At 42.3% G+C, this 23,571-nt stretch overlaps 1 protein-coding gene across 13 annotated transcripts in view; it reads right to left on the bottom strand.

Annotated features, from left to right (window-relative positions):
- ADD3 (adducin 3) overlaps nt 1-23,571 on the bottom strand; it is a 198,339-nt gene that overhangs the window by 18,725 nt on the left and 156,043 nt on the right. For all 13 annotated transcript variants that reach the window (XM_053306761.1, XM_053306769.1, XM_053306764.1 and 10 more), the window contains 3 exons: nt 12,518-12,738; nt 922-1,060; nt 56-207 (listed from right to left, as the gene is read on the bottom strand). In XM_053306761.1, the coding sequence (XP_053162736.1) occupies nt 56-207; nt 922-1,060; nt 12,518-12,712 (486 nt within the window). In that variant the 5' untranslated portion in view covers nt 12,713-12,738. The remainder of the gene's footprint in view (nt 1-55; nt 208-921; nt 1,061-12,517; nt 12,739-23,571) is intronic.

Genomic DNA, 23,571 nt, shown 5'->3' on the forward strand with positions numbered 1-23,571 from the left:
ATATATCTTTTAACATGCAAAGAAAGAATGATAAAAGTTAACTTAGGATACTTACTGTGATATATGAATTAGCCAAGTACCCCCATCCAAACAAATCTGTCAGCCTATACAAGCTGGCTAATTTACAACGAGTAAGTTTTTCTCCCTTAACGAATGCAGTGGTGTCTATCCCAGGTAGATCATTGATGGGTGTAACCAGTCCAGAGCCTTAAAATAAAGAAATAATAAACAAATGGCAACAGACTAACAATGTATTCAAAGGAAGCACAGAACCACATCTAAAACTGCTCTCTAAACAGCTAACACTATGGATTTTGAACCTCTTCACCTATGTTGTTTAAACTACTATATACTGTACTCAAATAATACCCATGTTCTGATTTTCAAGAAAGAAGGCAAAACTGAGTTGCTTGTGCAGACACGTGCCTTGAAACACCACCTGAATCTCAACTGCAGAACAAATTCTTCACAAAGCACCTTTCTCTTTTGCCTGGCTACATTACAACACAGAGAAGACTTCAATAGTCTTCTGTTATCTTAATTAAACTATTTAATACAATAAATGCTATCAATGTAGAAGAAAAAAGTTTGTAATAAGCACCATTCATTCATTTATTCATTCATTCAATTTCTATACCAATTCTAATTCAATTTACAGATTAAATGTGAGGGGTTTGTAGAGAGCAAAGCATTAATATCAATACCAAAGCATTTTGGTATCACATACATACATGTATCTATATGCAATTTGAAAAAGCAAAAGGGAAATTCTCAGGATTTTACCAAAATCATATGGATAGTATGTAACCCAGTGATCCCCCTCCCCACTGATTAAAGTAATATGATCAAAGTTCCCTGTAAAAGAAGCAACTCCTTTTAGCTATTAAAAATATTATTAACTGCAGGCACAACTTTACTTACTTAGAGGAGATGAAGAAAACCCTGCAAAAGAGCTTGCCATTATGTAGTCAGCAATCTGCTGTAAGGCAAGCAGTCCGGTTGGATTATTGCCTTTCTTCATCTGCTCTTGTATAAGAGATTCTAGATCTTCCCGAAAGGCCTGTAAAGACATTGAAGCATCATTGAGTGTACCTGGCAAGACATTTCAAATGCTAATTTCCATTTTACCACCAAAGACTAGTACTTCATTAGCAGTTTACTTTTTACTTCAGCTTTGAGATATACTGGAACCTGCATTGGTGTTTTGAACTCCAGGGCAGCTTCTTATGGATTGCCTGCACCTCCTGTTTTATTGTGGTAGAAACCAGAAGAAGGGGAATAGAAGGGGGTTTAGCAGCTTGTTAAAAAGGAATGGCCTTAAATTCAAACACCATTCTGCTGTTTGCCATGAAGTGATGAAATTCAGTTACAGACAGAGTGACAACTGCAATGCAAACATCTGACTGAGCTTGATGGTCACATCTAGAAACATCCTGAGTTATTATCCAGGGCTTTCTCCTCTAGCATATTTTGAGACTAGGAAAGGAAACAATATGCATGTGCATGCACACCCAAGATGGACAGGTTTTTCCCCCTGCCATGAACAGTTCACATTTGGAAAACATTAAGCCCTGCACTCAGCCAGAAAGCTGTTTGTAACATTCCTCCATCTCTTTCTCTCATGCTCACTTATTGCTCCACTCCTGTTTTACGGCACTTGGGCAGCATCCAGACTAGTTAGTCATGACTAAGCACCACTGAAATCAATACGACAAGTTAAGTTAATCATGACAAACCTATTTTATTGATTTCAATGGGACTTAGCTATGATTAGCTTAGTCTAGACACTGCCAACTATAGTTATAGCATGCATTATTCTGTGCCAGACTTGGCAAGCAACTTTTCATTTTTTTAGATTGTGAGCCCTTCGGGGACAGGGATCCATCTTATTTATTTATTATTTCTCTATGTAAACCACTTTGGAAACTTTTGTTGAAAAGAGATATGTAAATATTTGTTGTTGTTGTTCTACAGAATTAGGGCAAACAGAATATTCTAGATTGCTGCTACAAATGTGTCAGTCTCAATATACAATCAATCATCTTTATTACAGTCAAAGACCAGCACAGGATATAGTACAGATACAATGAAATAAAAGATCTTGTGGCAATTACATTAATTACATTAAAATTATTATAAACCAGATTATCTTAAATTAGGCACAACTAAATTGTTGCAAATTCATAGCTATAATTAGACTATAAGCTTATGATTAATGCAAGCAATACAACTCAAAAAATTGTGGGGTGACTAGTAAAATAAGATAAAACAAAGGTAAAATTATAAGATACAATCCTAGAAGTTGTGGGGAGATTAATAAAGAAGAGATAAAGCAAAGGTAAGTATATAGGTACAACTATCTTTAAAAGTAAGGCATCTAGAAGTATAAAATAGTTAAAATCTATATATTTAATTCTCCTGGGTGTGCCTTTCGAACGTGCATCCCGGCAGCCCAGCTGATTGGCTGGGCTGTGGGGGTGCCTGATTGGGTAAGGCGCACCCAGGAGAACGGCAGCGGCGGCCATGGCCGCTGGCGGGCCGGCCTGGCAGCGACAGGGAGGACAGGCCGAGGGGCGAGGAGGCAGCAGTGCGGCGGGCCCCGAACCTGGGGTGGGGGTTGGCAGGCCCGACAGATGGCGGCGGCGGCGGCTCTCAGCGGCCCCCGCTGGCGGCGGCTCTCAGCCAGGCGGTGGGCCCGCCCATTGTGACAAATATGCAGAGGGGGAGACGATGGATCTATGACTATCTGAGGTCAGGAAGCCCGGCACCTTGCTTAGATCTTCCTGGTGTTCCGTGTCTAGAATCCTCTGTTTGATGGCTGTTTTCACCTTGTCCCAGCCCATAGCAAGCAGGAGGGACGGGGAGAAGCCCAGATGCACCACTGTGTTGTTGACTGCCTATTTCCAAGAGGACTGAAAATTGTCCTGCAGGGTTAGTGGGGTCAGGCCCTGTGGACAAAGGGCTAGTTTGAGCCAATGATTGAGAGCCGCCATCCAACCATGGAGGCAAGAAACGTGCCGCCACTATGTGGGCAGCTTGCTAAAAGAGGCATAATGGCGCAAGCTTGGGTATGGGCTGCGCCAGGGGGCTGAGCAGCAGTACTGGCTGCCATGCAAGGCACAGGTAAGACCCTTTAACTACCTCTCTTCTCTTGCTGCCCCCCTAGCGACCCATTTGGCTCCAAAGTCTGCCTGAACTGGACTTGGTCCGGTTTGATCGCAGACCAAACTGCTAGGGATGTGCACCAAATTGCTTCAGTGCACATCCAAGGGCAGCACAGGGTTCCCTTAGGAGGAGGCGGGCAGGTCCTACCTGCCCGTCCTCCAAGCCTCTGCCAGGGTGCTACTGTGGTGGGATGACATCTTTGCAAGCAGCAGCTTGTGCTCTTTGCTCCCCTAAAAATGCTACTGAAACGATTCGGTGCCTCTCCAAAAAGGCTTATCCCTACAAATCGCTCTGGTTCAGTTCACAATTGAGTCGCCAAACTGGCCCAGCCCAAGGTAAAACAGTTTAGCATCTAATGGTTCATTCACACCCCTATTTCCCAGATTCCCCCTAGATTCTTTTTTGATAATTGGTGTTACATTGGCTACTTTCAAGTCATCTGGTACAGAGCCTGATTGGAAGGATAAGTTACAAATTTTTGCAAGGAGGTTAGTAATTTCACATGTGAGTTCTTTAAGGATTCTTGGGTGGATGCCATCTGGCAATGGCCATTTGTTAATTTTTAATTTTTCCAGATAATTTAGAATGTCATCTCTTGTCACCTCTGACTCAGTTCCTTAGCCTCTGTCCCTGAGAAGCTTGGTTCAGGCACAGGTATATGCTCAGTATCCTCTGCCATGAAGACAGATACAAATAACCCATTTAGCTTCTCTGCAATCCCCATACCCTTCTTAATAATTTCTTTTACTCTCTTATCTGTTGCCTCCCCATCAGGTTTTCTGCATCTGATGTATTTTAAAAAGTTTTTGTTGTTCTGCTTGATGCTTTCAGCAAAAAGTTTAGCTAAGCCTTAGCAAACTCCTTCCCCCTCCTTTATTGTCTCCTTGCATTTCTTTTGCCAGAAATTGTGCTCCTTTCTGTTCTCTTCATTTGGGCAGGACTTCCCATTTCTGAAGGAATTTTTCTTCCCCTTGGCTTCCTTGACTTTACTTGTTAGCCATGCTGGCATCCTTCTGGACTTGGTGGTACTTTCCCTTCTTTTTGGTATACATTCTAACTAGGCTTCTATTATTGTGGTTTTAAATAAACTCCATGCATTCTGGAGTGAATCAATGTGTCTTTGTTAGCCTTCCTTGGCAATTTTCTCCTTGCATATATGCTGGATTTAATCAGACTATGCTCACTGTTCTTTAAAGGTTCCACGACACTGACATCTCACACCAAGTCCTGTGCACCATGCAGGATTAAGCCTAAATCACCTTCTCTCTGATTGGTTCCATGACCAACTGTTCTAGTGCACAGTCGCTCAGTGTATCTAGAAATGTAGCCTCCTTGTCATTACTTGAATGTGAATTTACCCAGTCTAATTGGTGGGTAATTGGTCACCTTTAATTCAGGGTATCTATCAGGGGCATATATACCTACTGCCATTCTGTGAGGTCAAAAGCAAGTATACACATCTCAGTGAACTCTGCAACTTGATCACCCTGGCCCTGCCCTTGCTCCTACCTACCAGCAGACCCTCACCGAAGGTCTGTCTGGCTACAGATACAGTGCTGGCATCAAACTTCACCAATACCCAATTCAATGGGCAGTGCAGAAGAACCCTATTCACATGTTATGTTAACATTCATACAATCTATGTATTGTGTACACAGGTACAGATCTTTATGCAAGTATAGTTATTCATATTTTATCCTGAAAACAAGTACAGCAGTACACTTCCTATCTGCACCATGCATTTGAGGGATCTGTACCCAGGTTCATTTTAATAATGAATTCAGGTACAGTCATTCACACAGAAACATGTACATGTGTGCAGTCATCTGAACAACATAATGTCTGAATAGGGTTAAAAACCTAAGTCAGATGCCAAAGCATATATCTGTGGCTTTGGATGAAGATCTGAATTTAAAGTTATATTGCATGAATACCACAATCTTCCTCCATAGTTATAGGTTTGGGATGAAAGTATTACATTTTCAGGGCAAATAAATGCTTTTTTGAAACTGAGAAATGTGTGAGACCTATTTCCCCAAAATGTCATGTTAAAGATTTATATGGGGGGGCGGGGTTGTTAGAGCAGTAATTCTTCAAGCAAGAAGGGCATGAGTAATTTCAGATGAAACATCTGATGAAAATGCTGAATCAGGAAAACAAACCATAGCAATTGTCAGAAGAATGAGAAATTATGTTATTAAATCTGTGGGTGTGCTACACTTTATTCAGCTAAGACAATGTTCCAGCCCAACAGTTGTTTGATTATATGTGGATTGTGCAAGATGCTGTAGAAATTCAGAGAAGCAAAACTCTGTGAGGAACTTTAGGTTTCTACTTTTTGTGTGCTTTTCTTTTCTTTACACAAGCAGGGGCTTCTTGGCCAAGTACATTCTGTTCAGTTAGGTAGGCCCTAAGCAAAGGGAACAATCCTTTGGGAGGTAAGAAATGGTGTAGATTTTCTCAAATTTCATTATTTATTGGAAATAGATATATCTATATACCTATATATCTGAAGCTGCTGGGCCTCACTCACTCACAAAATTCCCAGACCAAACTGTGAAAGATAGAAAAGTGCTGTTTTACTGGTAGGTTCCAGACCTTGTCCAGACTATCAGGGAGAGAGAGAAAAACAACACAAAAAATTTAATTGGAATGATATCTTCCAACAAACTTTGTCAGTTTTCTCGTGTACTTTCCGAGACAGAAAGTCCAGAATTTCACTGAATTATGCAGCAACAAACAAGCTATATTTTTCTGGTTCACTACATTTAAATCTGTTTGGATTTGCAAGAAAATCACTCAAGAGATTAAAAAATATGAGAAAGATTAAGTACTGCAGATATAAATACATTTTTCTAAACACAGACTCTTCTGGACATCAACTACCAACAAGTGAAGGGAGAGTACATGCTCATTTTGTGCTGAAGCAATGCGCGCGCGCGCGCACACACACACACACACACACACACACACACACACACACACACACACACACTCACACACTCTCTCTCACACACACACTCACTCACAAAAAGGCTACAAAATGTGTTGTTACTGCAGTGATACAATATTTACCTGGTGTTTTCCTTTCCTATACATCAATTGTTTATATCTGATTACCTAGCATGCATTACAAAATCAAGGTGAAAATGCTGCAGCTGCTTTAGTAAACAAAACTGGAGTATAGCAAACTCAAAACAGAATGTAAGAAAAGTGTCCCCAGCTGTCAAGATTCTAGCTGGAAAAAACTGGTTCTAAAATTATAAGTCACGTATCACTGATCCAGTTCTCCCTCTTTCCCAAATTTATTTAATATCTGAATACCACTATAAGCATGAATAAAAGGATGCATTTTTCTCTACTGAATTAAAATAGCTGCTCTCCAAGGGCCAGCTATGATGTAATATTGACTATCTTTCAACTGCAGCTGAGAGTTCAGGAGTGGCTTGCAGGATTGTGTGCGTCTTCCTAGGGATGTGCAGAGCATTCCAAGCTTGGAACATTCTGCCTCAGAATGGCCACTGTGAATATTCTAACCTGAAAAGGAACACTCTTCAAATGAAGGGTAGTTCCGTTGGAACAACTGGCTCAACCGGGTTGTTTTGACAGAATGTTGTGAGCATTTGTGTTCTGTTCCAAATGTCCAGAACTTTCTGTTCAAATGTCCAGAATGGCCCATTTCGAGACAGAATGTCCGAGCTCAGAATGTTCTCCACATCCCTATTCCTTCCCCAGCTCTTCTCCTCTCATGAGATGAATGCTCATTTTTGTCAAGTGCTGGTGAATGGAAACCATGCTTAGCCTGATCAGCGGTTAATTTCAATGTGATGTTATACTTAACCATGGTTAAAGGAAGGAAAAGGAAATCTGTCCTTGAGGGAGAGGAGAAAGGAGGGGTGTGAGATCCTGGATCCTACTTCTGGTCTCTTAACTAAAGTCAAGAATAAGTACTCAACCAATGTTACATCTGCAACAGTCCGAAAAGAAGACAGGCTTTCCTAGACCAAGTGGCTATTTAAGGGATTGTTCCCGATCTAGATTTCAAAATATGTATATATAAAATGGAACAAATACATCTGAGAAGGCATGGAAAGGAATGGCAACTGTCTTACATAGTCAGAGATAGGAAAATACTCTTCAAATCAGAACAGCAAAAATCCAACTAAGGAAAATGAACATGTTACAGCTTAGAAGAGTGTCACAGATCCTGGGCTCCTTTTCAAACTTAGTCTTCAGCACACAAAATGAGTAAAATAAGCCTAGACAATTAGAAAAAGTGAGAGACTTGTGACAATTATTTATGATAAAACTGCAGCAATGGTGGGTAGCTAGAAATGTGGGAATGAGCAGATTTTATCTACAGAAGGTTCAACTTACTGTACTGTCAGCAATACAGCCATTGTACAACTGACTGTTTCAAAGCCACCAGAAGCTAGGGGAACCCCCACCCCAGAGTGTAGCACTGATCTTTAAAAACACAGACAAACATGTATATTGTCTCCATTACAAAATGCTTTGAGGAAAATGGCATTGTTAGCAATAAACTGTCTTGGCTTCAGAGGAGCAGCTTTTCCCATCTACGATAATCTTTTATGTTTTGCAACTGAAAAACAACAGGCAATGAAAAATGACCATTTACTAATGTATACTATCTGGCTTTCCTATCTCACTGAAAAAAACGTTATTGAACGGTGTCTCTGTAAGACTTACCAAATACATCCTATGTCTCTGTACGACTTACCAAATCCACAGGATATGAATACTGTGCTATTAACTAACATTATGTTAAAGCCACAAATAAGAGGGTATGAAGTGGAAAATGCTGTAGGAATTAATGGGTTAGGTCTTAACTATCTGCACGATGACATTACTAAAACTGCTAGACTATTCTAAATCTAGGAGAAGATGGAATTACAGAAAATCAGATCCGAAATTTAAAAGGGCTTTGGTTTAATGTGGGGGCAGGAAAGCAGGAGAAGGCGAAACAAATAAGACAAAAAATTAAGTTTACCACACCTCAGAAATGCAGAGAAAAGGAGGAGAAAACTGGAGGAAAAAACTGGAGGCCACATGGAATGGGAGCAGGAGCTCTAGTTCATGCATCTAGTCAGGAGCAAGACAGGAAAGAAACTGGGGATCCTGCTCCCAATGCCTGCTGGAAAGGAGGCTGGACTTCCTGTTACCTGAATCTGTCTACCAGGAGCAAGTAGTACTTAGTAGAGGATGATAACCCATTGTTACTGATGACTTCCTACACTGTGTGAGAAACACAAGGCAGAAAAACCCAGTGAATTCCTGGCAAGCGCAATATAGCAGCAGAATAGTGCTAAGAGCTCTCAACGTCAGAAACCTGCTGATAATCGGCTCTCGTTAGCCATATAAAATTATAGTTTACTAAAGGCTCTCTGCAAGCCATTTTATGCAATGCACAAGAGGTAAAAATGGATGGAAAAAACTGGATTAAAAACAACAAGAGGAATCAGCAAATGCAACTTTCTAGTAATAGTAATTGCCTACTTATAGAGGTGAACCATTTGCGGCAGTAACCTTAACTCACCCGGCAATATCGTTAATCTATCCAGGAAGAAGAGTTGGCCCTATCTCAGGGACTCTCCTTCTGTATCATCACATCCATACACATGATACAGTTATAAAATGATATGACTTATATATACTACATTCACCTGAAGGAATACTTTTCCTACAGCTTTGAATAGTGCACCAACATACAGCAATCATCTTCTCAGTCTTCAGAATGAAATATTTTGTACTGACTCATCCCGATGGATGAAACATAAGGCTAGATTTTTGTGCTTCCAGGATTGTCCATAAAAATTGTGAGCAAGCAGCATTACTTATGGAAGACAGAGACCCGGTCATTGTGGGCCACACTACATGTTACGTTGTGCATATTACAGCTGATGTGCTTTCCCATCTCTAAAAAGAAGCCATGGGGGATACTGATCTGAACTGCCACCATGGCATTAAAAAATAAATAAAAATCCTTTGCCCCTGCAATTGTCCTGATCCAGACTGGTCCTCCTGCAGCTTCGATTTAGTGGGAGAGATATAACACACACTAATCAACACCAGGTTAATGAAGTGCATGTTAGGTGATGTATTACAGTGGAGGGGCAATTTTCATCACTCTCTCGTTCCCTCTGTAGGTGACTGTAATTCCAGAAAATATATATCTGAGCATCACACTGCCCTCAGGGACATATTTATAGGAGTCACAATGAGCTTCAGAAGGAAAGAAAGATGGATGAATATTGACACTACCCCGTGGCACATACTTTATGTTTGCTGCATTATCCCTTTGTTAGTCTGGATGCCGGCCACAAGCTTAATGACACAATCAATGTAATGTGTAATTTGGTCCTGTCATTTAAGCTTTGCAGACTTCCAGGACAGACTACTGTAAATGTACTCCATGCGGGGCTGCCTGTGCCACTTCAGAAACTTCCACTAATGCAGAATCCAGCAGCTGCACTGTTAACAGGTGTGCACCAATATTCTTAATGTATTTTGAAGAATCTATGCCAGTTCATTTCTAGACCTAATTCAACATGCTAGTTCTTATCTTTAGAGCCCTAAACAGCTTGAGCCCCTATTATTTCAAGGAACATTTCCTCCCAAGTAATATCTTTGATTAGGCTAGATTCCACCTTATGGGGAGGCTAGACAAGCCTCCACTTGGAGCAGAGGTCTTTGGGTAGCAGACTCAATGCTCTGGAACTCTCTTCAGAGTCCAGCAGTGGCCCATCCCTGCTGTCTCTCTGAAGATGCATAAAAATCTTACTTTTTCAGAGGGCCTTCAACAACTGTTCACTGATCATTGTGTGCCTATGCCCTGATTACATTTTTAAAAATACTATTTCCTAAATAAATACAAATCAAAGTATCTTAAAATTTACACAAAGTATACCCCCTAGATGTTGTAAATTAACATGTTATAGTGATCAGATTTGCAACATATGTTTAAGAAATATGTGAAGTAGTATCAGTGGGAAACTTGATTTTAATCAGTAATTTAAATTGAGAATTTTTTCTTGGTGATTTAAATGGCCCATGTAAACACATGCTACAGTTTATTTAGGAACAGAAAAATCAATTTTTAAGGGAAAAGCATGTTTGCTGCATCTTTTACAGAACTGATTTGCTCAAGACAGGGGCTACCTGTTCTTGTTTTGTATATTCCGTAAACACATGAAAAAATCATGATAAAGTGAAAAGCATGTGGTTTACTTCCTTTTGGATTTCTGTCCCATAGTGACTGTCCTCACCCAATTTGTTTTATCATATGTTTACTAAATTCACAAGAGTACAATATGGGCTTCAGGGCAACACTGTGTATGGATTACTTTAGGTTTAATTTTGATCATATGGGATTGTTCTTGAATGATCTGTGTATTGTATTGAAAGGCTTTTATTTTACATAAAGGGGGAAGAGCAATACACAGAAACAGAATTCTAGAAGGCAGCATTTTAAATTTACCCAAACCTGCCAAGTAGAAAATTCAGAAGTACTAGCCGACCCCGCACAGAGCATCTGTGTGCTCTTTGGGGCCGGCGGTTACCTCTTCCCTCCCACCTTCTGCCTCAGTCTCCACTTCTGGGCCCAGCCACCTCTCCTCCCCACCGCCACTTCTGCCCCCCCCACTTTCTTCCCCCCCTCCTGGGCCTTGCTTCCGTGGCACAGCCAGGCCCACCACCGCCATGGCAACAAATCCTCCTGGGTGTGTCCAGCCAATCAGGCGCATCCGCCACCCAGCGAATCAGCTGTGTGCCGGGATGCACATTCTAAGGCGCACCCAGGAGAATTAAAAATATAGATGTTTGAAATAATATCAAATACTGTAGATAAAAAAAGAGTTCCTTAAAGTAGATAAATGCTTTTTTTCAAAAAAATCCTCTATTACTACTAAAGACACAATGTATTTACTTTAGCTTAATATTGAGTAGGCTATACATCTCAGATGCTGCCACATAACACACCACTATGAATGTCCTCACTGATGCATACTACATGCACCTGACTACATGATCACCTTCCTCTGACCTATCACTAAGCCCCTTCGGTCACTGCTTTGTCTTCAATGTGATCAACCTGGTTGCTTGAATGAGGTGTTCTCAGTCCTTGACCATTAGGAGCTCTCATCACTTCTAGCTAAATACAACCTGGAGAAAGAAAATGCCCTTCTAGCACTTTAGGCTCTTGTTCAGCACTACAGTGTACAGGCTTGGAGCAGGATGAGTGTCACAAATATTTTCCTTGGTAGATTTAAAACCACTACATTGGTTTTATGTGGAAATGCTGAATAGAACTCAGTGAAGTAGCTCTTAGCATTTTCTTTAAAGCCATGAGACAAGAAACTTACAGTAAAGAGCAGGTTCAATTTATTATATTATTATTTGTTAGATTTCTATACCACCCTTCCAAAAATGGCTCCAGGCGGTTTACATAGAGAAATGACAAATAAATAAGATGGATCTCTGTCCCCAAAGGGCTCACAATTTAAAAGAAACATAAGATAAACACCAGCAACATTCACTGGAGGTACTGTGCTGGGGGTAGATAGGGCCAGTTACTCTATCCTCTAATGTGAGGAGACTGTTATGAGGACAGCCTGTTTGGGGGCTACAAGCAGCACCCCTCTATATAATTTGGAACTGCAGGTTCCAGGCTGCAGTTGAGGACAGCAAACCTGATCTCTTATGGATTTTGAAACCATCACCACCACTGCCCTTGGATTTCTAAAGTACTTCTAAAGTAGTTTTGTTTAAAATTGCAAGATGTACTGAATTCCCACTGGAGTATACATTTCAGCTGGTGTTCTAAAGCGTATCCCAATGAGCTATAAAACACAGTCTACTCTTTCCAACAAACCAAGTCACGTAAAGCCATCTGAGGCAGCTTCCAAGTACAGAATTCAAAAATAAGAGTGCAATGCTGATCTGCATGTAAATGTCCTAACAGTTTGAATCTGGCCAGTGACTCTCTCTTCCCTGTGTCCAAGCGGCAATCAAATGCCATGTAGCTGGGAAGCTACTTTTGTGCAGTGTTAATGAAGCATAGCATTAAGGAAAAAAGCAAAACTGTGAATAAAGGGCTGTTTGTTCGCACATAAAAACTGTGCAAACAAAATACAGCACCAATTATCCACTGTTGATTCTCATGAGCAGTTCCACGGTCCTGAGATATTCCCTCTTGCTGTGATGTTGCCCAAGAGGTTTCTACCCATTGTTCAGTTTGCTCTTGTTCAATTCTTTTTAAAACACATATAAATGCAAGTTTCTGAAAATCAAGAAACACTGTTTTATTTTATTTCCGCCCTTTAATCTTACTCACAGGACTCTGCAGTATCTGGGTTACTCTCTTCCTTTGTTCCATCATGTTGAAGTCTTGCCTGAGGTCAGGAGACATGTTTCTTTCACGGATGTAGTCAGGGTCATTTTCATTGATGCGGTCAAAATATCTTTCTTTGTGAGGCATGCTGGGAGGTGGAGGGGTTGTGATTACCCCCTGGCTGGTCTCAGCGCTCATGCTTCAATCTGGATTATTCTCTTCACCTGGAACAATAAGAAGCCAGGAGAGATTTAATGGCATTTAAAAACAAGTCATCAAATCGACTTTACAAGCCTGGGCAAATACAATCTTCCTCCTCCCCACAGAAGGAAGGAGAGGGGGAAGAAGAAGAAAAAGACCATGGTGACAAGTTCTTAGAACCCTGTAGGTCTACAAAAGAGAAATGTAGTGGAGAGAGGAGAAATGTGGCACAATAAATTTTTAATGCTCTTTAAAAGGATTATTAGCAGCTTTCCAGTTTTGAATTATATTCTACTGCGATTAAAAAAGACTAACACACACTGCAAAGCCTAGAGAAGGATAGATGAGCTAAATGTTAGCAATGATAAGCCTTAAATGTTTATCACAATCCAATCACCTGCATTCTAAACTTTGGAGGGCCAAACTACATGTGTCAAACCATGTTATTTGATGCTGTGTGGTTTTTCTTTTGTATCCACTGTGATGGTTAGGGAGAGCCAGGTTCCCATCACCTATGCAGTTGCATTGTGATAAGCGTAGATTCCCTCCTGTGGCAAATACCAGCCATGGAAGGGCCTGATTTGAATTGCACTGGGGGGAAAGGGCTAAATCCCTCTTTCCCCACAACAGTGCAGCCCCAATCCAGAATGTAGCTCTAGCAGTTATTTAAGAACAAACAAACAAACAAACAAACAAACAAACAAACAAACAAACAAACGCACTAAAGGGCCAAGTACATGCTTAATATAAACAAGTAGTATGGTCCTGTGGGCAAGACTCCAGTTTACTCTTCACTGATCAGGAGAAGGGGCATGAAATGTTCTGACTGCCCAATATTATTATTGCAGATCACTGAACAATTATATGAATGCATTAACTGTCAATTCCGCCAAGTTTACCAGATCAGAAGGACAAACAGATAGCTGGGGGTCCTTAAAGACTAACAAAAGTACTATAGCAGGTGAGAAGGGCTATCTTGACTCATCTGGCAAACTTGTCATGCCTAGGTATTAGGTATGTGCATTCATTTTCAAAACAATTAGGAACTAGCTGGGTCTGGTGCAGAGCATCTGTACCTCCGGCTAGCCCACCCACCGCACCTGTTCCCCCACCCCACGCCCGGCTTTCTAGCTGGCCGGCCGCTCCACATCCCACTTCTCTCCCCCCGCCGGTGCTTTCGGGCCGGCCAGCCTGCTTCCTCTCCCCCCGCCCATGCAGCCCACACTTTCTGGCTTCTAGGCCGAGCAGAAAGCCGGCCCGCTTCCTCCTCCGGCCGACCAGTGGCTGGCCCAGGCTGGCCCACCACTGCCATTGTCTCCCGTCCCCGTCGCTATCCCCAGGCAGCTGCTCTCGTGAGAGATACCACACATGGGATTAGTGATGGGTACGTTTAGGAGAATTAAAAATATAGAAGATGACAATACATGCCTCATTCATTTTGCTTTGAAACAGATGGAAAACATCCCATTATCTTGTAACTTCACTGAAGTAAATAAGTTTGTTTAGTGTGTGTTTTTTTTGTACGCATGCATGCATGCGTGGGATTGTAATACTTCCTTAGGACACTATACTTGCCAAATCTAAGAGAGACTGGATACAAGGAGCATGTTGTATAGGCAATGTAAAATGGTGCACATTAGTATTTCCACTGATTTCAACAACAGCTTTTCTGCTGTTTTTAACTCCTCTGTTTTCTATCCAACTGGCATAATTTTTTCAGATATTCAACTACTTGTTTAAAGATACCATACCTGAAAATGTTCAAACAGGGCAAAAGCTTTTCATGTTATGGTGAATTAAAACTGGTGCACAATAAATACAAACTTTGCATTATTCCAGTTCAGACATTATGCAAAACCAAGATTAAACCCTGGGTTTCACATACCATCTATTAGCCTTGGGAACACACACTCCCCTCGCACTTCTCCATGCACAGGCCACTTAAGTATTCTACTTCCAACTGCAATTAGAAACAAGCCAGGATCAGTTATGACATCTGAACCAACCAATTCTGGCTTATTCTAACGAGAGCTCTTCAAATAAGCTACAATTTGAACACTACTTCAAACCTTGGGTTCACAACATGGCTTATTTGAAGAGCTCTGATCAGAATAAGCCAGGATCAGTTGGTACGGATCTCATGACCAATCCTGGCTTGTTTGTAATCACAACTGAAAGTATAATATTCCCCAGACTTGAATGCAGAGGAAAGGGGGAAGCACACACTCCCAAGTGTAGGCATGCAAAATCATGATGTAGTCTTGGTCTCTTTTGATGTCTGAATACTTGAGTATGTCATACCAGTCTTCGGGGGACAGTCAGAAGCAATGAGAGATTCATGCTACCTCTTTCCTTCCACAGAGCCTAGCACAGGCCTGCACAACTCAAATGACCTGGTGGGCCGAAACTGACCGTGACATGGCTCATGGGGGCCAAAGTCAATTTTTAGGGTACTGATTATTAAATTAACACCAATATCAATCAATCAATTAAATCAAATTAAACTGAAATTAATTCAAATGAATTTAATTAAAATTTAACTTTTGAAGTTCTGGCCGGGCAAGAATTAATTCAAATTAAAATAAAATAAATTGAATTAAAAATTCTAATAAAATACATACAATGCAATCTGTACAAAATACATAATAAAATGGATTGTTCTTCCTTTCCGCCTCTCCCAAAATGGAGCAGTCTTGGAGAGGGAGAGAGAGAGAGAGAGAGAGAGAGAGAGAGAGAGAGAGAGAGTCCGTTCACCGTCATTCTGGAGGTCTTCGTCCTCCTCCCGTCCTGGAAACGCTTTCTCTTCCCCGCTGGGCTCCCTCCCTGCCTACCATTTGCGCTCGCCCCCTCTGCCAGGGCCTGCCACCTCCAGGCTCCCTAGTAGGATATGGCCACCGGCCTCCGCCTCCTGCGTTTTCCTCCCACCTCACTACCGACACAATTTTTCTCGCCGCCGATTCAAGCCACTGAGGGGATGGCTACGGGATGCATGTGTGTCCTTCTCCCCCACCCCTCAGCGGTGGCACGCAGCAGCAGATAGCAGAGCGACGCTGGAGCCTGGTGTTTGGCCCCGCATTGCTTCCCAAATGCGAGGCGCGCCTGCGCAGTTAAGTCTCTTAACTGCAGGCACGCGCCTTGCTCGCAGATGCAGTTGGGAAGTGACGCGGGGCGAAATACCAGGCTCCAGTGTTGCTCTGCTATTTGCCGCTGCCACCACCAGGGAGAAGAGGGGAGGGAGAGGAGGGGGTAGAAGGACACACCTGCAGCCATTTCCTCGGCCGCGCAGCCGATGTGGGGGGGGGGTTAAAGGAGGTTCGCAGCAGGGAGAGGAAGGGGAAGTGTAGCCCTGGGGGCCAAGAAAAAAGGCCCCCGGGCCGCATGTTGTGCAGGCCTGGCCTAGCACAAGGAGAAAAAAAAGGCTCTTTCTACATCTCCAGTCCTCTGTCTATACAGAACCCAAGGCAGGAGCGGGGCATTATCTCACTTGGCACTGGACTGAGAGAGAGGCAAAAGTAGCAAGACAGATTCATGCACTCGCTGCTCTCAAGTCCAGTGAGAAGACAAAGATAAACTCCACCCCATAAAGGAGTTCTCTGCTCATTCTATAGGAAGGGGCTAGGGGTCAGTGGCAACCAGAAAACAACTGTCTGTTAAATCAACCCAATATTTGTGGACCACTTATTTTAAACTAAGGAGAGAAAGATCAGCATTTTCAAGCCAGACAAACTTCAACAAGATAACACTTTTGTTGCTGTAAGCTGCAGCTTGGAGATGTCAACAAGCCACCAGATGGTGCCTCAGCTCTGAAGAGGTCTTAAACAAAAGCAGCTCAGAAACGGAGACACGATACTGGACCAAATCTACATTTCCAAAAATATCTAAATGGTCCAGTTTTTCCTACTTGCATGTAGTGCAAAAGATTATTTCTCCCCAGACTGAATAGGAAAATAGCCTGTTGAAGAAAGTTAAGCAAAATCTCAAAACGTTTTTGTAAAAAACACAGTTCTGAAGTGGAATATGACTTCTCACATAAGGCTTTTTCATATATTGTCATTTCAGGTTGCTGTTCAGAAACAGAGTCTGAAATTATATTGAGGCTATACAGAAAAAATGCTTTTTACATCATTTTTACAACTAAAATAGGGGCTGTGCTATGATCCAGAACCCAAATGAAACTCCTAATCACAGCTAGGCAATTGGAGCAGGTTAGCACCCAGAAGTATTTCCTCTTCCATTACTGAAAACGAGGAACACTACTATCCTACTAAATTATGGCCAATATATACAGCATAAATCTTTCAAACAAGAGATTAACACGGAACAAAGTACAAATGTTTTAACTTCATTTTTTTGCTACGTAAAAGGAAGAATTTTACATGATAATTTTGTCTCAACATAATATTTCATTTCCAACCACAGCAGACTAACCAATAAACATTAACGGCTCCACACCTCACTGGAATGAATAAAACCAGAAAAGAGACTATGTTACATGTTCATAACCTTTGAAACCTGTCTGCTGTCACAATTATTTGATGTCACTACTGGTTAGTTTCTTCAGAGCAATAATTCCTGAACAGTGTGCTGGGGCATACTTGTGAGAAATAAAATTAGTTAAAAGCTTTTGAGAGCCCAGAGTACCCACTCAGAGAGGAGGTTGCCTGCTATACATCTGCACAATTTGCCTTGGGTGGTAGGTGGGTGGGCCTTGCTTCTTCCAGTATGTTTCTCCTGTGGGTAGGTGATTCTTTTTTGTCTCTGCATAAATATTCAGTAGAAATATATGCCTTCAGGGGGTGGCAATCCCAGAACAGTGCTTGACATCCAGACTAACAAAGTGTGGCTGCTATGTGAGAAACACTAGTGCTGCTGCTGAATTTCAGACCAATGCAGCCTTGGCACTGTCTTGGGTGGGGTGGGAGTTTGATGACCTCTCTCTTCCCCCAGAAGTGCTCTGTGCCACATGAAAATATGTCCCTGAGGGCTGCGTGATTTTTGAGTGTGCTTCCAGGGAAGAGGGAGGTTGTTGGTGCTGTATTAGTTGAAAATATTAGCATCACTGGCACATCTCATGTAGCACCTGCACTTTGTTAGTCTGGATGTCAGCCAACGACCGTCACTGAACACACACACACACACACACACACATTTTTCAGTCCAAGAGTAACTTGGGCTTCTAAATCTAATTCACATTAGGCACTAGTTTGCTGGATGGGTGGGAGACAGTTGCTTTTATACAGTCCTTGATAGAGGATTTATCTGAAATGTGTTGGGCACAATAAAAAGAATTTTTGAGATATTTTGAGGAGCTTCCTCTTCCGGTCTCTGCTTGTTCAGCGCCTTCCCTGTTTTTCTTGTTTGGCACTAGGACATAACCCTGACACAGGAGTATCATCAGTGCTGCTATTACACTAGAGCTTCCCCAGGGTCCTCGTAATGCTTTGGTAGGAAGTTAAGGGAAGAGAATGCTGCTAAGCTGCACCAGCAGGAACTAACAGTTAACTAGTGACTTCAAAGGGCTTTACAGTTATTGGGTCATATACCTAAACTACAATGGCACATCATAACTTGCTTAAGGTGATTCACAGGATCAGGCTATTTGAACTTATTACTTCCAAGTCTTAACAGGTATCTTGAAAGAGGCACAGTGATTATTATTCAACTTTTAAACAAAGTAATAATCTAATGAACAATATAAAAATGACATTGGACCTCTTTCTAAGCTCCTCTTCTGGCAAACCTTTTGCCAAAAACTGATTACACATTTAGTCTCTCCATGTTCTACCACAAGGAGGTGTAAGTGATGTACATGTAATTGAAAAACATATTCTTTGCCTGCTTTCCCCTGCCTCCTTTTCCTCTGTTGTCTCCTGCATCAAGTATTATATGGCAAGCTCCTCAGAGCAGGCAACTGTCCTCTTATACGTCTATGTAGCATCATTCATATTGAGGATGCTATTAAAATAAATGAAACATTTTCTTGACATATGTCATTCTCATTGATGTCGCTCTATCTTCATACGGGTCAGGAATATTTTACCACATACACACGATACTATTAAAGATTCAAAATTCAAATCGTTCGGACAATGGTTTTTCCCATGACACTCTATGGATGTAAAAGCTGGACTTTGAAGAAGCAGGACAGAAAAGTATTGACACTTTTGAATTTTGGTGATGGAGAAGACTTTTGAGGATACCATGGACAGCCAGGAAAACAAATGGATCATAAAACAAATCAATCCAGAATTTTCACTCGAGGCACAAATGACCAGGCTCAACTATCATAGTTCGGACACATGATGCGAAGATCCAGCTCCCTTGAGAAGTCCATAATGTTGGGGAAAGTTGGAGGAAAGAGAAGAAGAGGACTAGCAGCAAGATGGATGGACTTGATTATCTCTGCAATGAATGCACCACTGAGAGACCTTAAAGGCCAAGTTGAAGGCAGATCATCCTGGAGAGAATCTATGTGGTCGCTAAGAGTCGACACCAACTTGACAGCACTTAATCAATCAATCAAGACCAATAGTAATGATCTTGTTATAGTAATACAATCGCGCCAAAGCAGGGTGCTGGGTGGAAGAGAGGATTTTATTTATTTATTTTTATTTTTATATTTATATCCCGCTCTTCCTTCAAGGAGCCCAGAGCAGTGTACTACATATTTCAGTTCCGCCTCACAACAACACTGTGAAGTACAGGTGAAACTCGGAAAATTAGAATATCGTGCAAAAGTCCATTAATTTCAGTAATGCAGATTAAAAGGTGAAACTGATATATGAGACAGACGCATTACATGCAAATCGAGATAAGTCAAGCCTTAATTTGTTATAATTGTGATGATCATGGTGTACAGCTCATGAAACCCCCAAATCCACAATCCCAGAAAATTAGAATATTACATGGAACCAAGAAGACAAGGATTGTAGAATAGAACAATATCGGACCTCTGAAAAGTATAAGCATGCATATGTATTCAGTACTTGGTTTGGGCCCCTTTTGCAGCAATTACTGCCTCAATGCGGCATGGCATGGATGCTATCAGCCTGTGGCACTGATGAGGTGTTATGGAAGACCAGGATGCTTCATTAGCGGCCTTCAGCTCTTCTGCATTGTTTGGTCTCATGTCTCTCATCCTTCTCTTGGCAATGCCCCATAGATTCTCTATGGGGTCAGGTCAGACGAGTTTGCTGGCCAATCAAGCACAGTACACTGAATACTTTTCAGAGGTCCGATAGTGTTCTATTCTACAATCCTTGTCTTCTTGGTTCCATGTAATATTCTAATTTTCTGGGATTGTGGATTTGGGGTTTTCATGAGCTGTAGCCATGATCATCACAATTATAACAAATTAAGGCTTGACTTATCTCGCTTTGCATGTAATGCGTCTGTCTCATATATCAGTTTCACCTTTTAATTTGCATTACTGAAATTAATGGACTTTTGCACGATATTCTAATTTTCCGAGTTTCACCTGTAGGTTAGACTGAGAGAGAAGTGACAGGCCCAGAGTCACCTAGCTAGTATCATGACTGAATGGGGATTTGGATTCGGGTCTCCCCGGTGCTAGTCCAGAACTCTAACCACTACACCACGCTGGCGTATACTGGGCTTTTAAGTTAGTTTTTAAAAATATTTTTTACAACACTGAACATTAACCACTTCTCTCTCATTTCATGCAAACTATTTTCTGCTTCAATCACCATTGCAAAAACCACTACTCGCTTTCCTAGGTACAATACAACCCACTAAACCTAATGGCCTTCTTCCCCACTCTGACTGAAATAAATTGCCAGATTCCCAATTATGATTAGGAATAGTGGTGATACCCCTTTGGGCTATTAGGTTCAATTATGCAATCATAATAGAAGAACTCAGTTTAATTACTCTTTGAACTCTATGTCCTCTCTAAAATTAATATGAATATGTCATTATTCTCATTCTCTCTCTCTCTCTCTCTATATATATATATATATAATACAATTAGAAGAGCACTAGCCCTCTCTCACTAGGATAGATATAGAATTTTCCTCCTTTACTAGATGAATGTTTTTTGCAAGTACAAGCAGAACTGGCCAAGGGAGAAGATTGGTATTTATTAGAAAGTCAGAATTTAATATTTTAATACTTTCAGAGAAATGCATTCAACATTTCTATTTCTTTTCCTCCTTAAAAGGCCAAGCTGTCTATTCCCTGAGAGCAGGGAATTGGGGGGCATCCAAAATATGGTTTAACATGACCTGCCCAAGGCTCACAGGTGCCCTAGACAAAACCTGTCCGGGCACTCCCCACCGCTCTGCCACTTACTCAGGCACCCTGGCCACAGCAAGCAGGAGGGCAGACAATGGGAGAGCATGTGCCTGCTCCCCTTGCTGCCACTACCTGCTGCTTTGTGTTTGTGGCAAGGAGGGCAGGTGGGCAATGGAGAATACCTGCCCACTTGCTGCCTCCACCCACCACTTTCACAGAAGCAACGAGGGTGGGTATTCCCCATCACTTGCCCTCTTTGCTGCCGCAAGGAGGGCATTTGAGTGGGCGAAGGAGTGGTGGGAGTCACCAGTCACTGCCCTTGATCCCTAAACAGCTTTAATGGGTGGCCAAGCCCTATGGTTCAGTATTTGAAGTGATCAGATTGATCCTTTCAATTCAAGGCACTAAAACTAACCAGTTAAAATATAATTCATGAGATCAAGAGATTTCAGTATTTTGAATTATTACATTGATATAGGATACAGTGGCTGACTTACTGTGCAATGTTACACATGTGGAACGTAATGTTTGTACAGTTGTGCAAGCACACTGTTTTGCAAGCACAAAAATTGCACAATTGGGAGTTGTGTGACAGTTCAGTAATATATAATGGCCACACAGTTGCATAACACAATTTGCACCATTTGTGCACCTGTACAAATGTTACATTTCACTTTACATAATGTATATATAATGTTGCACAGTATATCAGCCAGCTAAAAGTCTGTGTGGCAGGGGGAGGGGCCATAGGTGACCATTCTGCCCCCTACCCTGGGCCTCTCAGGAGTCTTAAAAAGGCCCTGCCTTCACGGTTCAAAGAGAGTACTGCCAGAAGTTTTGCACATTTGACTACATTTGCTCAAGCGCTTTTCCAATTTAAACTGAGCAGATGGAATAGTTTTCTTATACTTTGCACTCATGACTCATGAGCCAGACTTTGCTCACCAGTGGCAGCATATTCCCCAAGTAATGAGGACATTTATAAATTTGGACTTGGATAATTAATTGTATTTTCAAAAAGTTATGCCCAGGAGAGGGGAAGGCCTAAATAAAGACAAAGTTAAGCACACTTATTTTCTTTTCTTGTTTTTTTCTAAAAACAAACACACATACACAGAAACTAAACAAATATATGAAAGTAGAAAACATATTCAACAGGAGCCAGGGATGTTAGTGCCAGGAACTTCCTATCTAGATATAGGGATGTGCGAACCGGCTTGTGGTTGAGATGAGTTGCCATCGAACCAGGCTGGCTCTGAGTTAGTTTGGGGGTTCAAAGTTTTTTTGTTTTTTTTCAAGGACTCATTGCCAGGTCGGGGAATGCTGCTGCAGCCGGGGGAGAGGGAGAAGAAGCGTCCTCTGCCAATTCCCCTTCCCCCACTCTTTAAAGGGCCATTTCGGGACAGTTTCAGGTCCTTCTGGCCCTTCCTCTGGTGGCAGTGGCCATTTTGTAGGCTGCCTCACACATGCACTGGCCATTTGCTCTTGTGTGGCAGCCTCCAAAATGGCCACCACCACTGGAGAAAGGGATGGAATGGCCCCAAATGGCCCAAAACCAGGGGTGTAGCTATAATTGGGCGAACGGGTTCAAAGAACCCAAGCCGTGCCCAATCAGGAGCTGCCATTCGCGGCCCTGAGACGCCCCCCGTGTCTGACATCAGACGCGGGGGGCGGTAGTTTAGCTCCCGAGAGGGGGCCTCATGGCCCCTTTGGGAGCTAAACAAAGGCTGGTGGAGTGGCTCTTCCCTGCAAAGGCAGGGAAGAGTTGCTCCTCGCTGGTGCTGCAAACGCAGCACCAGTCTAACTAGCTCCTGAAGGGGCCATGCGGCCCCTTCAGGAGCTAAGACTGGTGCTGCGTTCGCAACGCAGCCCAGAAGCGGCTCTTCCCTGCATGGAAGAGCTGCTCCTGGGCTGCGCTGCAAACGCAGCGCCAGCCTTTGCACAGCCCCTTGGTCAGTTAAGCTGCTTCTTAACTCCTGAACGGAGCCCCAAGGCTCCGTTTGGGAGCCAGACCACGGCCCCACGTCTGACATCAGACACGGGGGGCGTGGCTATCCTCTGCGTCTGATGTCAGACGAAGGGGGCAGGGCTATCGGGGCGCCCGCCGTGGCTTCAAGAAGTACTAGAAGGGCTTTTATTATCTTCCTAGATGGGTGTGTCATCAATGTATAGACTAATTATGAAAAATGTTGGTCTTCCAATAATGCTTACATTTCCTTTAATGGCTATAACTATTGTTCCCTGTTACTCAACTGTGTGAACAACATGGAAGATCGAGAGCAGCCTTGCTTTGTACTCCCTTCTCCCATGAATAATCAGATCCATTTGCTATTTCACTTGAGTTGTTTCCAGCTTTCGTTTCCTAGGTAGAGGGAGAACACCAGCACACCAGTTGGCCATCCCCCCCCCACCACATGACAATACTCCATGTTCTCCCTGTGTTCACTGCACACCTGCAGAGGCAAGCACTGAATCTGGGGAGAATTTCTTCTCACATATAATCCTGGTGAATCAGGATTCTAGAATGCAGGGAGCAACTCTCCCCAGGTTCAATACTCACTCTGCAGGGATGTGCTTAATGCACAAAAAGCAGGAAGCATGGC

This window comes from Hemicordylus capensis, chromosome 3, assembly GCF_027244095.1.
Source record: "Hemicordylus capensis ecotype Gifberg chromosome 3, rHemCap1.1.pri, whole genome shotgun sequence".
NCBI lineage: Eukaryota > Metazoa > Chordata > Lepidosauria > Squamata > Cordylidae > Hemicordylus > Hemicordylus capensis.